Below are 13,865 nucleotides of genomic sequence, written 5' to 3'. Positions count from 1 at the left end.
AGACTAACATAACTGAACTGCTTGTATTAGTCAAGTTAGTATTTCTAGATGATCCTGTATCATGGATAAAGCTTTCAAGTCCTTTGTGTTCTCCCCTCTTTCCTGCTGAATTTCAGGTTTCCAAACTCTGAATAAAACCAGATTGCCAGAAAAGAACATTAAAGCAAGTGGTATTGTTATAAACGTAGTGTTGCAATGGCCAACTAAGTTCTTATCAGAGGACATAATAAGTAGTCCAGTTTTGCACACTAGCAGCTGAGCTCAGAAAATGACAGGTTTATGCCAATGCAGCCTATGCAGTCGTCTATAAAGGTCATAAAAATTCGTAATTTTAGAGCAACTTGAAAGTCATTCTTGAGAGCACAATTCAGAAAATTCTTTGGGATAAGAGTCCCAAAGCTTTATGTAAACTGTTCCCTAGTCCCTTTTTTTGGCTTTGCTAATTTTCTTCATGATTTTGCCATTATTGCCTCATACACATCATAGTCATGTCAGAAAGTTAGAAATATTTAAAATACAAATTCTTTTCAATGCCTTGCCAAATCCTGTTTTCACCTTCAGATTAATCTTAAAAGTAAATCAATATAGTTATCATTCTTAGGTGGGTAGACAGTTTCTGTCATTTTTTTTCTATTATCTGCCTTTTTGTGTACATAAAAGAAGAAATTTTGAAGAATTAAACTGAACGCTTGCCAGTTTAATGGAAAATTAAACATTTCATAAGTCAAGATTCCTGTAGTACCCAGTAATAAACAGAATATTGGTTTGGATTGTTCTTTACTGTTCTCTCCTGGTTTGGAAATCAATTTTTAATGACATTATCCAACAGATCCTTAAGGGCAAGCCAATATATTATAAACACAGAATACACTGAAACATTAAGTCTGTGATAGGAAAAAAAAGAAAGAAATATTTTAAATGTCATGTCTTCCTGACACACCTTGTTCTCATTCTCCTATTTAGTAAAGATAATTTCCAAGCAGATTAATGAACAAATGCTAATGAGCATCTCAACACTGTGGCCAACCCTAACGTACATGGTTCTGCTACATGGGTGACTCAGGATTTCTTTTGCCTCAAGTGCATTTATGTGCACACAGACAAATTGGAAACCCAGAAAGTCATCCTAGTCTGTTTTTTCAACCGATGGTCACGAGATCCCTGTGAACTAGCCAGGATTATGCTGGAAGACATTCAGTCTGGTTTGATAGAAACAGCTGTTTAAGAACTGTATAAAGGAAGTTCACTTTCCCTCTTTGCTGCTGCTTCTGGTGGGAGTGAGCCTCCCCTCCTCCTTCCACTAATTTCCACCCCCAGGTACGCAGGCAAGAGACCTACCTTCATGCTGGTCTCTGGCCACAGCCAGTTGCTTAGCCACTGCATCCTTCTCACCACCACAGAGACAAACTAAAAACTCTGCCTCTACAACATGTAAAACCTGCCTATTGCTTAAACATGCAAGACAGGGCATATTGCCTTTGTTAACTCCTTAAGTTTTTTTGGTGGAGCTGCTGCACTGGACAAGCTATGGTTTTCATCACAGGCTTTCTTACACAGATACGAAGCATGCTAACCCGAGACAAGGCAGGTGCCATGTACTCTGTGAGAACTGCAGGAACGAATGCTTTGGGAAACCAGAAATGAGTATTCTTACCGGGTGATTCAAACCTATGACTTCCCAGAAAAGGATAATGCAAGAGACAAGTAAAAATAAATCTCTCCCACCAACTGAGGATGCAAGGTTTGTGAAATATGAGCAACTCTTATCTTTTGCTACAGCTCCTCTTCTAACCAGTTTGAAAATGTAAATCACTGCTAATCTGTGCGCTGGTCCAGTGCTTTTCTTTTCACCATAACCATTCATATTGTTTCTTCTTTATGCATCGCCCTTGTCTCAAAAAACTGAAGAACGCAGCATAAGAGGGGTTTTTATGGCTATTAGGTCTGATGAAACATATTTCCAATACAATGTTTCACAATGCCAGGACCCCAAATATTTGCACATATAAATTAGTTCTTCAATCTGCCTCCAGAGTAAGTTAATTCCACCCCAGAATGAATTATATTTTCACCACTGATTTTTCAGAGAAAAACAGGAGAAAAAAATTTTCCCCACCAGGCAAAAAATTAATTCAGCCTCAGATCTCAACAGAATTCAATTTCTTTGCTGCCTATTGTCCCCTCTATTTACTAGGATGTGCAAAAAATTCACTGTTTTCTTTTGAACTTTCTCTTGTACTTTCTTCATTGCTTTCTCCTCTTGAAGGAGTACTACCACAAAGCCAGGTGACAGCTGTAGAGTCACTGCTCATCACTCCTATTTTTTCAGGGATAATAAGAGAATTTCCATTCTTCCCTTCTTAACTCCTCTGTAAAGCAACTAACTATGCCTGATCTGCTACTGCTCTTCTGCTACTATCTGAAAAATTGCCTCCTTTTGATCCCAGTTGAGGCATAACCTGACTTTCCTGAGAATGTCCTTCCAAACCGTGCAAATGACACTTTAATTCCAACTAAAAGTCATCCTTAGAGATGAAAATGTTAATCACGGAATGCACATCAATTCTCACTTAACATTTCTTCTTCACAAGTTTACAATCAAAGTTAGTGTTATATCAGTTCTTGATTAAGTAGGAACAAAGTAAAGGGAAAGTTGTAAGAAAAAGCTTGAGATATATAGGCAATATTGGTTTTCATATGGTATGTTCCCTAGAAAGCGTAACCCACGGCAGAACAAAACTGCATATACAACAATATAAAACAAAATGCTTTTCGGTTAAATAAATAAGCAAGCCCCCAGTGAACTGTTTTAAGTTAGGAAATTTAGTGGACTAAAATACAAAAAATGCAATAGTTCTTATCCATCAAAAGCGTTTGTTTTCAGCTGTTAAAAGTACCAGAACAGATGGGCCTTTTCACAAGTCCGTTCTTAAAACCAGTCAGGATTTTCCCCACAACTTCAGTAGCAATCTAGACTACCATTACTGGGATGGCTGTAAACGTTCTTCTAATTTCCTGTCTCAATCTGGTTATGTCCAAGCTACCTATATTATAGAGCACACTATGCTATAACATATTACCAATGCATTTAATTTCAACCTGTTTTTTTCTTGCTGAAATTTCTAAAATGTATTTATTCACCTTCTTCTAGTGTGATTAAGGGGCTGAATACTAACATTTGGACAGCTGTTCAGAAGTATCTGAACAGCTTTAAGCTACAACATTTGCTCCTTTTCTTCTGCATTTCTAATGTACTTGGTTCTGTCTCCTTTCAATCTACTTATTGAATAAATGTGTATCATCTGTCTGAAAATTGGATTCTCCATGCTTTCCCCCCTACTTAATCTACTGTTCTGTCTCTCCTGCTTTCTTAATTTACAAAATGCCACCCACTGTCCAAATTTTTTGATGTACTGCTTTACATTTTATCTTTCTTGCCACCATCTCCTGGAAGTGCCATGTTTCTCAAAAGCTGTAATTTATTAGGCTGAATTTCTAAGAACTTTTTACACACTTCATATTGTTCTGGATACTCCTCAAAAATGTCTTCACTGACTGCTTCAACCAAATTCTTTTTTTCATAGCTTCTTATCAGGCTAGGAGCAGATGCTCCTGTCCTCTCAATCCTCCTCCCAAAGCCCAGTTTTTTTATTATTGCTTTTTTACACCAAGCTCTTTTTCATTACAATTTATAAGTTAGCTCTTCTAAGGTACTGCCATTTAAAAAAAAAAAAAAACAAAACCCTATCAACAGTTTAAACCAATACACAACTATGTAATATTTTGGGGTATTTACCCATCAGTGTAGCCATTAAAGCCACACAGGAAGAGGGAGAAGCAGGCACGTAGGCAGAAAATACCTTTAGCAACATCACCAACAGCATGGCCATGGCTATGAACTATATGTAGCTTTGCAGAAGTTGCAGCAAACTTTGCCATTAGGGGAAGGGGCAATCAAGAAAGACTGTGATTTCAGGATCTTCTTGTGGTGCTGTGTTTTTACATTCCAGCCTTTTCTTAGAGCAAGAAGCAAAGGATGACTACATCATCTCTTTCCTGCCCACCTTCCTCCTACACCACAGGAATAAATTGTCACTCATTAAATTAATATGCTACATTAATTTACAATTAAGCTATCACTAGCAATAATGATATATAATGTACATTCATTGTAATTGCAGTGCACAATTCAACATAAACCTGGCAAAGTTTCCCATACATCTGCTTATTCCCTACATACAATATAAAGATAATAATAATTTGGACCCATTTAAAGGCCACTACAAATAAAGGGAGAAAATGTCCTTTTTTTATGAGGTTCTAAGCAACTAAAATCTTCAACTTTCTAGGCTGCCCACAGGTACATAATTTTTTTCTTGTTTACTGAGTAAGTTGCTGCTTCTTCATATGTTATTCCGACTTGGTACCTTTTCTACAGACACTAACTGAAAAGGTGAAAACACCAGTTATACCCACGCAAAACACAAATATACCTGTTCAGTACATACTATATTGAAGCCACAGGATAAAGACAGTAAGCTGGAACTCAAAAATAGGGAAAAAATAATGCATTAGCATAGTATGAGGATGTATTTACTTGTTCATGGTAAAACTCCTGAATATTTTGAGCACCCAGGAAGGGGGGGGGGGGGGGGGGGGCACGACAAAAGGAAGAAAACAGAAGCCATGTAAAGGCATTACACCGATGGATATTTTTTGCTAGAAAATACTTGTTAGTGTATTTTTTCAAGAGGAAAAACTTAGAATGTCTAGAAGTTGCAGAACATGCTGTTTCTGTATTTCATTACACCCCGTGTAAGTGAAAAAAAAAAAACCCTCAAAAGTTTTTGTTATTGATTATTTTTTCCACGCATTACAGCAGTATAAACATTTTCTGGAAACCAGGTCTTTGTAAACATTTACAATATACTGTACAGTAAATACAGTATATAATTACCTATGTGCTCTGTAGTGGTGTAAAAATCATGTTGGAATAGTTTCTGCCAGTGGATTACAGTAAGCATCAACATCTACTTTTTGGAGCTGATTTTAGTACATAATAAAATAATGAATCAGCCATATGTATTTTAAGGGACTAGAAGCAAGAGACCAAAGGACTAGACTGGGTCATTTTCTTAGGGAAAATTCAAAGTTACAGAGAGATCCAATCTAGCTAATTGCAGTTAATACAAAATTCATATATATAATGAACAAAGATACTGGAACAACAGCAAAAGTACAAGGAGCTTCGTTCATATGCAGACGCCATAGAAAAGATAATAAAGCTCCTTGAAGAGCTGGAAAACAACTGGTTTTCACCCTTGATCTTTCCCTTGCTTTCAGCACCATGAGCCCTATTTTCCTGTCCCTATTGCTATAAGGGAAACCCCTTGATCCAAAATTGCATGAGACCACAGAAAATGTGCAGAACAGAAAAAAAGAGGTATTTCGAAGCTAATGCATTAATATTTTTTAAATACATTAAGAGCCTTAAATCAAAGACATCACACAGCAAAGACAAATTCTTTGTTATTATCCAACTGCCATTCATCTGGAAATCTCAAAAGACCATGGGTTTCTTGAAATAATTCCAGGCTTTCTTGGATCCTGCCAAGGCAGAGACACCAAAAGAACAAATCCTCTTGTGATACTCTGATCCTTTTGCTTCCATTCACAGTCAAGACCAGGAAGACCAAAGTCATACAACCCATCCCACCCCCCCACCAAGACTGAAGCAGAGTGCAGAAAAATGTTGGTTTCAGTATAAGCTTTGACTAACAACTGTGTAGATTCTTACATTAATAGAAATCATAGAAATTTGAGAACTAAAACACCTATAGTGTCATCTAAGCTATACGGTTGGCAGGGAAGGATTTGTTCTCTAAAGCATATTTTATATGGCTTTCTTCAGTCTAATTTTAAATGTCAGAGCTATGAAGCTCTCACTGCTTTCTTTGAGAAAGCTGATTTGTTTATTGTTTGAATTAATTTCACCATCTCCAGTTATAGCAAACATGCTCAGATGCTGTTCTTAATAAAAACATGGAATGTTCTCAGTAATTTATGTTAGCATTAAAATATCCAGTGAATATCCAAGCCATAAGTTCTGTTGAAATATAACTTTGCATATAGCAGACTGTTCTTATGATATTAAGGAATGCAGGAATCTCTAAGTATTTGGCAGTTGGTTTCTGATGCAATTACAAAATTTTATCCAAATTGATGTGCTTCAGTAACCAGTTCAATGTGATTCATAAGCTTGGCTTTTTTACATGGTTATATTTCTGAATGAATTTTTTAGTTATTTCCAAGCACTACTGGGTAGCAAATACCAAAAGTTACACTTCCTTCCCAGTATTTTTGCATTTTTACTTCTTCATGAATTCAGAACTTACAAAAAATTTGAAAATTAGTCAGAAATATCGTTTTATTACTGAGTTTCCCATCTTGAAACATAATACATATCCCACTCTTATGTAGAGGATTGGTGATATCGAAGGGATTATTTACAATAGATACTCAACTATTTTTTACATTACTAAGAAGGCAGTTCAAGCAAAAGTACAGCCCACTGTAAATGTAACTTTGCTAAGTAGGGAGATATTCATATGTACCTAGTAAGTTCTGACATAGCTCTCAGGAAAGACCTGATTTTTAAGAGTAACTATATTAGTGTTGGCTGCAGGTGTAGCATGGGTAAATAGGTATAACACTTGGGTAATTTGATATTTTCTTGCCTTTTCTTTTCTTTTTGAGGGAGAAATTGACTAGACTGCTGATTCGGTTACCTCAGTGTAAGATTTGTGCCCAGTAAAACCATTTCACCTACACGGAGAGAAAATTACAGGGTTAAAAGGACTGAGGCTAAATTTTCACAATTCTTCTATAAGAACACTTTTTCACTAGAGAAATATTTTCTAAAGTCATAAGGAAAATGAACACACATTAAAAAAACCAGCCCTTTAATGTACTATGATAGCATCTGTATTTACTGTACATGATACGATCTTTATGGCATACGGAGATTGTCTTTCTGTTTCAGCTGCCTAAAATATTATGCTGGTCTCGACCTTGGAAACGCTTCTTAAGCGTTTACTGTAGTATTACAGAGATCTTTTGCCAGAAGAGTCACTGCAGAGCCATGGACTCATAGGGGGCTTTCCATATTAGGGGTTTTCTTGCTCTGGATTAAGCATGCCAACAGTAGTTAGTTGCCGTTCTGTATTTAGAACTGATTTGCAGGAATGGATTTCAGTAAGAAATGTTGAAACTTCTTGTATTTCATGGAGTTAAGCTCACTCCCACAAGACAATTTAGGGAAACATCCGTTAAGAAAGCTCTTGCAAACTATCCAGTACTACACTGGCTACAGCAGATTTCTATAGCAGGTTCCCGAACACATCAGGAAATATGCACTTATTCACCCGCAATTCTAATGGCCCCAAAAGACTGTGAAGAATGTGCATTTAAAATATTTTTTTTTAACGTTATGGTTTATGGGATAATAATTAAAAATAATTATTATGTTTAAACAGATATATATATATTCAATTAAACTATTAGCTTAAATAAAAAGCTATCACTTGAGGAAAATATCAAATGTCTCTTAATTGCCAGTCATAAGATTTCTGTAAAATAACTTCTTAACTCCACTTTATCAAAGTGCAAAATGTTTAATTTAATTTATGATATAAATTGCACAGTAAATCTACACAGGACATTCAAATTTAAGATTAACAGTTAAATCATTTCTCTCCCATAGTAACCTTCTAACGTCCAGATTCTCTTTCTGCACCGTAACTATAACACTACTGAAAGATTTCTCCACATGTAACATTAGTAGGACATAATTGTGGCATGATTACCTGTCTGAACTGACCCTGGAGCTGCAATACCAACTGTTACTGTACTCCCATTATATATGACATCAGTAGTGGCCATCCAATAAATAACAATCTTGTATTTGCTCTGGGACCATCTATAATATTATATTTATTTGTCATATCAACACTGGGGTTACAATAACCTACTGATGTCACCCAGTAAGAGCTGGAGTTTTGTTAAAGATGTCACCAGCCATAAACAGAAGTGTGAAGTATTGCAGGTTTATTTAATCTTACAGCCACTGCGTCCTTATTCACTGTAGTTTGAGAAACATTATTTCCCACTCAGGGTCACTTGGCCTGAAGCTATGATTGGCCAAATGAAAGAAAGTGGTCTCCTGTAGTAAAAAGCACAAGTAAACTAGATCTAATCCTGATCTGTAAAAAGAATTGGCTTTAAAATATAAAATAATCAGAAAGTTGTTTCATAGACCAAACTAACACATGTAGGAAGCAGCGAAGAACCACCTCACAAAAACTCCCAATTTGTTACTCTTTAAACTTGAACCCTTCTGATCAGAAGAGCCTTACGGATTAGTTATACTTTAAGCACTTGTCTACACATCCCAGCAAGCAAACTACTCTGTAAGGTGTATCATTTCAAGTATTAAAATTCTGCCATCCAGACATAATCAGCTAAACCAACCAAGAACCATGGTCCACTTTTAAACAGTTTTATAATTCCAGAGTACAGTGAGAGACTGCAGAGCTGTAGGAAAACAAAACACACAAAAAAGTTTTCAAGAGCTATGCTGCTCTTCTTTCATAATAAAGACAATCCCACACAAAACTTTAGAGAATGCAGATGACAGAGAAGACAAGTAAAAGAACTTCTATAAAGTCTCAGTACAAGCGAAAAAAATGCATTCTGAACACCAAAATCATCTGTTACTAGGCTATGCAATATTAAGCTCTTTCTCTTGAACAATTTTCCGTGTGTTTGCATATGAACTTTAAGTTAACAAACAGGATGTAGATAGTAAAGTTCGTAACATTTTTAGTTCAAAGTAATAATAGCATCACTTACCTAAAGATTGGTCTTTGGAGATGTTTTTTCTTGATTGTAACACAATCATCCATTTAAAGTGGGGAAAAAGACTTCTTCCAGCAAGTAACTCCAAAAAGACCAGGGAGTAATCGGGAAACTTGTTCTTAGCTACTGTGCTGCAGGGAGCACACAGAATGATATTTTGGTGCTGGGGGAAGCCTCCCTCCCTCTTTCTGACAGTGGAGCAGAAAAGGGCCATAGAAGCCACATAAGCCAGGCACGGCCGTGCACTACCAAACCGGGCAGGCTGTGCAAAACTGGAGTCAAGTTGATCAAAGCACAGAATTGTACTGGATTCCTTTCAACTGAGCAAGAAAAGAGGGGAACTTTGCCAAGTGCTGCCCAGGTAAAAATTTGTTAGATTATTCCAGCCATGAGTGCACTTCTTACACATGCTGGTCAAAGTCTTAAATGCAGAGTCACACTCTCTCTCTCTCTCTCTCTCTCTCTTTAAAACACACTGTTCCAAGGCTCAACTTTTTTTTCTTCAAAATAAAAGTTGTGCAGCTGTTCCAGCATTCCCATGCGAGTACCTTCAGAAAGTTTGTTCTGGTAAAAGAACTGTATACAAATTAATGACGGATGGATCTGGTCTGTGAGGCTGGCTCTACTTCAAGAGATTGTAATTATTTTACAATCTGGCTTTTATTCACTCTGGCTGATGTGTGGATATAACTATGCAAATTAAAGCACTGCTCATAATTTTTAGCATTCATAACCTAATAACCTAGAGTTGGCTGAAGCAGAATATGGCGTTTGCAGCTGGTAGGACCATAACTACATAAAACAAACCAACGCTGCATGAGTGAGGAAAACAAAAATGACCAAGCGACAGTAGCAAACTGTTACTGTTTGCAAGATAAGATTTCAACAGAGATCCAAACTGAAAAGCTTGCTCTGACATCACGCTGACATAAATCAGGAAGAATTCAACCGCAGCGAACACAGGCTGTAAACAAAGCTATAAAGCAGAAGCGGCTGACCGTGGTTCCCAGTGAACTGAAGTCATGAGTGGTTCAGGTGAGATGCCATTCCCGGGGCACGTCAGAAGGCCCATAACCAAGCTGTGCTGGCACCGGGCTTGACGGGGAACATGGAACCGGGCCAGAGGAGCAGGAAAGCAGCAGCAAGCCGTCACCATGCCTGTAGCCGCACACCCTGGCTGCACGGAGCCCTGGAACCGTGTGCCCCCTTCCTACCGAGGAGGGAAAGGACCGGCCGCTTCTTCCCTGGGACCCAGCCCGGGGGCTCCCTCGTGGCTTCGCCCCCCCGAGCGCTGGGTGAAGTTACTGTCCTGTGCCAAGTAGGATTGGGGAGATCGGGCATCTTTTGCAATTGCATTAGGGGGTGGAGGGAGAGGGCAAGAGCGGTGGGTTTGCACAGTTAAGTGCGTAGCACTGACGTTATCAAATTAAGTTCGAGGGACACTGTAAATCCGCAGACAAGGCAAGGTAAGTAACACGGAGATGTGTCTTGGGCTGTACATGACCACAAAAGGTCGTGTTACATTATGCACAAATTATTATGAAATTTGTGACATTTCCATGAAATAATGCTATGTAACAAACGTTACCGTTTGTTCCAGTAATATGTATCTTCGCAAAGGAAAATTTAGCATTTTAGTGGATTTTACTGAAACGGGTAAAATCTCTTCCTAGAGCTCATATATATTGCTTATACAATAGAGTGACAGTGTCAAGTTCGGTTAGCCTGAAAGGACCCAGAAACTGATCCCCACACTACGTGAAACTATTTTCTTGACACAGCCACGGAGTAATTATTTAAAGGAAAAATTATCAGACAGCCATCACCAGCTATTTTGTGTCAATTCACTTTCACCTTGCCCCACTCTTCATTTCTACTCCTTTGAGAAGCAGAGAAATACATCTTCCTCAGGAAAACAATTATCTTTATCAGATCACAGATTAGATTTTGCCAAGCTCTTAAAGGATCTGAAGACCTTTCTTCAACAATATGCAGTGTTCAGAGTGTTGTCATGTTTTCAAAGATTTTCGTGTAGTCATGATCTTATTTATTCTTGCCTGCCAAGATTGACATTTTTCTTCATGTAGTTTTCCTGCTCTGGGTTTCAGCATTTCAAAATAATTTGCTGCTTTCTGAAGTGTATTCACTCACTGCCTATACAGAAAGCTGAAAATCACAAAGAAACCACCCTTTTCTTTCTGTTTCACATTATGCGCATAGGACTGCTACACTTCTGTTATTCAGAGGGATTATCCGTAGCTCAGGGTAAAAATCCTGATACCCTCTGAGAGTTTCAAGAAAGAAAAAAAAAGATCTCCAAACTCTCAGTGAGAGCTATACCAAATATGTTTTTCCACTGAACTCCCCAACCTTTCATCTAGCAGTTTTATCGGTCCTGAAACTAGTATGCATTTTAGACATAAATTTTTCTGGGCCTAGTCCAATGCACATTGTTGTTCATGGGACTTCCATTCAAGCATGGCACTGTAAAAGGTACTGTCGTGGTTTAACTCCAGCCAGCAACTAAGTACCACGCAGCCGCTCACTCACTTCCCCCATCCAGTGGGATGGGGGAGGGAATCGGGGAAAAAAGGTAAAACTTCTGGGTTGAGATAAGAACGGTTTAATAGAGCCGAAAAGAAGAAACTATAATGATAATGATAACACTAATAAAATTACAACAGTAGTAATAAAAGGATTGGAATGTACAAATGATGCGCAGGGCAATAGCTCACCACCCGCCGACCGACACCCCGCCAGTCCCCGAGCAGCGATTCCCTGCCCCCACTTCCCAGTTCCTAAACTAGATGGGACGTCCCATGGTATGGAATACACCGTTGGCCAGTTTGGGTCAGGTGCCTTGGTTGTGTTCTGTGCCAACTTCTTGTGCCCTGACTGGGCATGAGAAGCTGAAAAATCCTTGACTATAGTCTAAACACTACTGAGCAACAACTGAAAACATCAGTCTTATCAACATTCTTCGCATACTGAACTCAAAACATAGCACTGTACCAGCTACTAGGAAGACAGTTAGCTCTATCCCAGCTGAAACCAGGACAGGTACTATTTGGGGGAGCTGAAATTCCTGCCGTGTAATTACTTTGGCTACAAGGAATTTTGAGCTGTTAAAAAAAGAGAGACAGGGAAAGAAAATATTAACGTAAAATGGTAATAGAACTTGACTTTAATTGCCTTGTTTTTCATCTTCCAAAGAGCCTTTTTTGACCATTTTTTTCATTCAACATAGCAACCCACTGACTTTTTCCTTATAATATTGAGAAATCATGTCTACGTGTTGAACAAGTATTCACACAAATTCTGCAAGAAAGGGCATTTCAGAAAGGTACGATAGATTAACTAGGCTGCCTGAAGCCTGAGTCCCACTAAGATTATTCCTGTATTGTTCAGTGGAAAAATCATATGTATAAAACTCACCAGCATGGAACTTTTTGCAGATTACAGTATTAGAGCATATTGGAGTAATATTAGTCAATTGTAGGACATACCCAGACCTGATACACAGAATGCACTGAAGAGGTGCATTTTTATTAGATTAAGGAAGACTTTAGCTTGAAAGCATCATTGCAATTTTTAAAAGTCCTCTATAGATAATATTCATCATATTTCTTACTTCAGACTAATCCTTTCAGCAGTAATTAGAATGGTAAAGATCTATTTCAATGAAGCCCTAGAGATATCTTATTTAATTTGCCAACACTGGATGAAACTCAAGCAGAAAACTCCTGAATTGTTTGTTTTTCAATTTATTTTCCAATTACTGCTGCTATTGTTTGCCCATCGCAACCAATGACCACTGCTCTTTCTATGTGAGTCAAGCTGTTTTTATTTCATCTCCCACGCATATGTTCACGTGAAAGCAGACAAAAGCCTGTAATACTTTAGCACTCGCAAAACCTGGGTTTCCCTAACCGCAAGATCCATAGCAATAGTTAAGTAATTTGATAGCTAGTACTATATCTCAAGGCAAAAGCCTACATGTTAGAACCCAAAATATTTTATTCTGTTTAATGCCACATATTTCTTATTGATCTGTAGCTCTTTGCCAGAAGTCTAGAAATGTAATTATTTTTCCCACTTTAATTTCAAGCCCATGGGCAATAAAGATGGTAAATTTAAGAACCAGTAATCTGTATGTGTCAGACAGTTGATTGTTTCTACTTTCTAGCTAAAATATCTACTGGGTGATGAAGATATGTGTAGGCATTGCTGGTCAGGGTTAAGGGTTCATCTACCTTAGCAGAAACATAGACAGGTGGGAGGACCAGCAGAAGGGGAAGACAAGGAAATTACAAATGCATGATCAACCACATATGGGGAAAAATAAATCAGCTTTTTGAAAGTTCTGGAATATAAGTGAAAAAAATAATTGGAAAACTGTTCTGAAAGAATAGTAATTCTGCCAAAGTAGAAAGATAACTTATCTAAGAAACTTGCTGTCCCAGGGCCAGCTCTATTCAATGTTTTCTTCAGTGCTTTGGATGGAGATAGGTGACATACTTAGTCCAGCACTGACAATATTAAGCTAGTAAACTCGTCTGAATGCCCTTGACAAACTGCAGAAATGTTCAGAAAAAAAGAAGATATAAAAAATACCAAGTTCTGTATACACATGGGAATAATCTGCTGGACAAGGGGCCATTGGCTAGGGAGCACTTCTTCAGAAAATGCACGGGAAGTAGCAGTGAATCATAAACTAAACATACTATCACAGTCTTATGAAAAAACAAGCATCACCCTGGGACATATAAAAGGGAGTATCATCCAGAAGGGCAATCTCCCATTCTCTCTGTATTCCTAAGGCTCACCTGAAGCATTGTTTCTTGCTTTGGGGCAACAGGATTCAGCAGAGACATACTGGACTAAACCTTGAGAAAACAGAAATCTAGAAAACATCTCATATGAGGAAAGGCAGAAAGTCACACATAACG

At 37.9% G+C, this 13,865-nt stretch overlaps 1 protein-coding gene across 5 annotated transcripts in view; it reads right to left on the bottom strand.

Annotated features, from left to right (window-relative positions):
- Positions 1-13,865, bottom strand: part of PDE1A (phosphodiesterase 1A) — a 184,047-nt gene that overhangs the window by 115,294 nt on the left and 54,888 nt on the right. The window contains exon 1 of one of the 5 annotated variants that reach the window (XM_049805208.1): positions 8,911-9,367. The exons of the other annotated variants lie outside the window; for them this stretch is intronic. Coding sequence (XP_049661165.1) covers positions 8,911-8,963 — 53 coding nt within the window. The 5' untranslated portion in view covers positions 8,964-9,367. Of the gene's footprint in view, positions 1-8,910; positions 9,368-13,865 lie in introns of those variants that run through there. 5 annotated transcript variants of the gene reach the window in all.

Source organism: Accipiter gentilis, chromosome 1 (genome assembly GCF_929443795.1).
Source record: "Accipiter gentilis chromosome 1, bAccGen1.1, whole genome shotgun sequence".
NCBI classification, from domain to species: domain Eukaryota; kingdom Metazoa; phylum Chordata; class Aves; order Accipitriformes; family Accipitridae; genus Astur; species Astur gentilis.
This window is presented reverse-complemented; position numbering and strand designations above follow the sequence as displayed.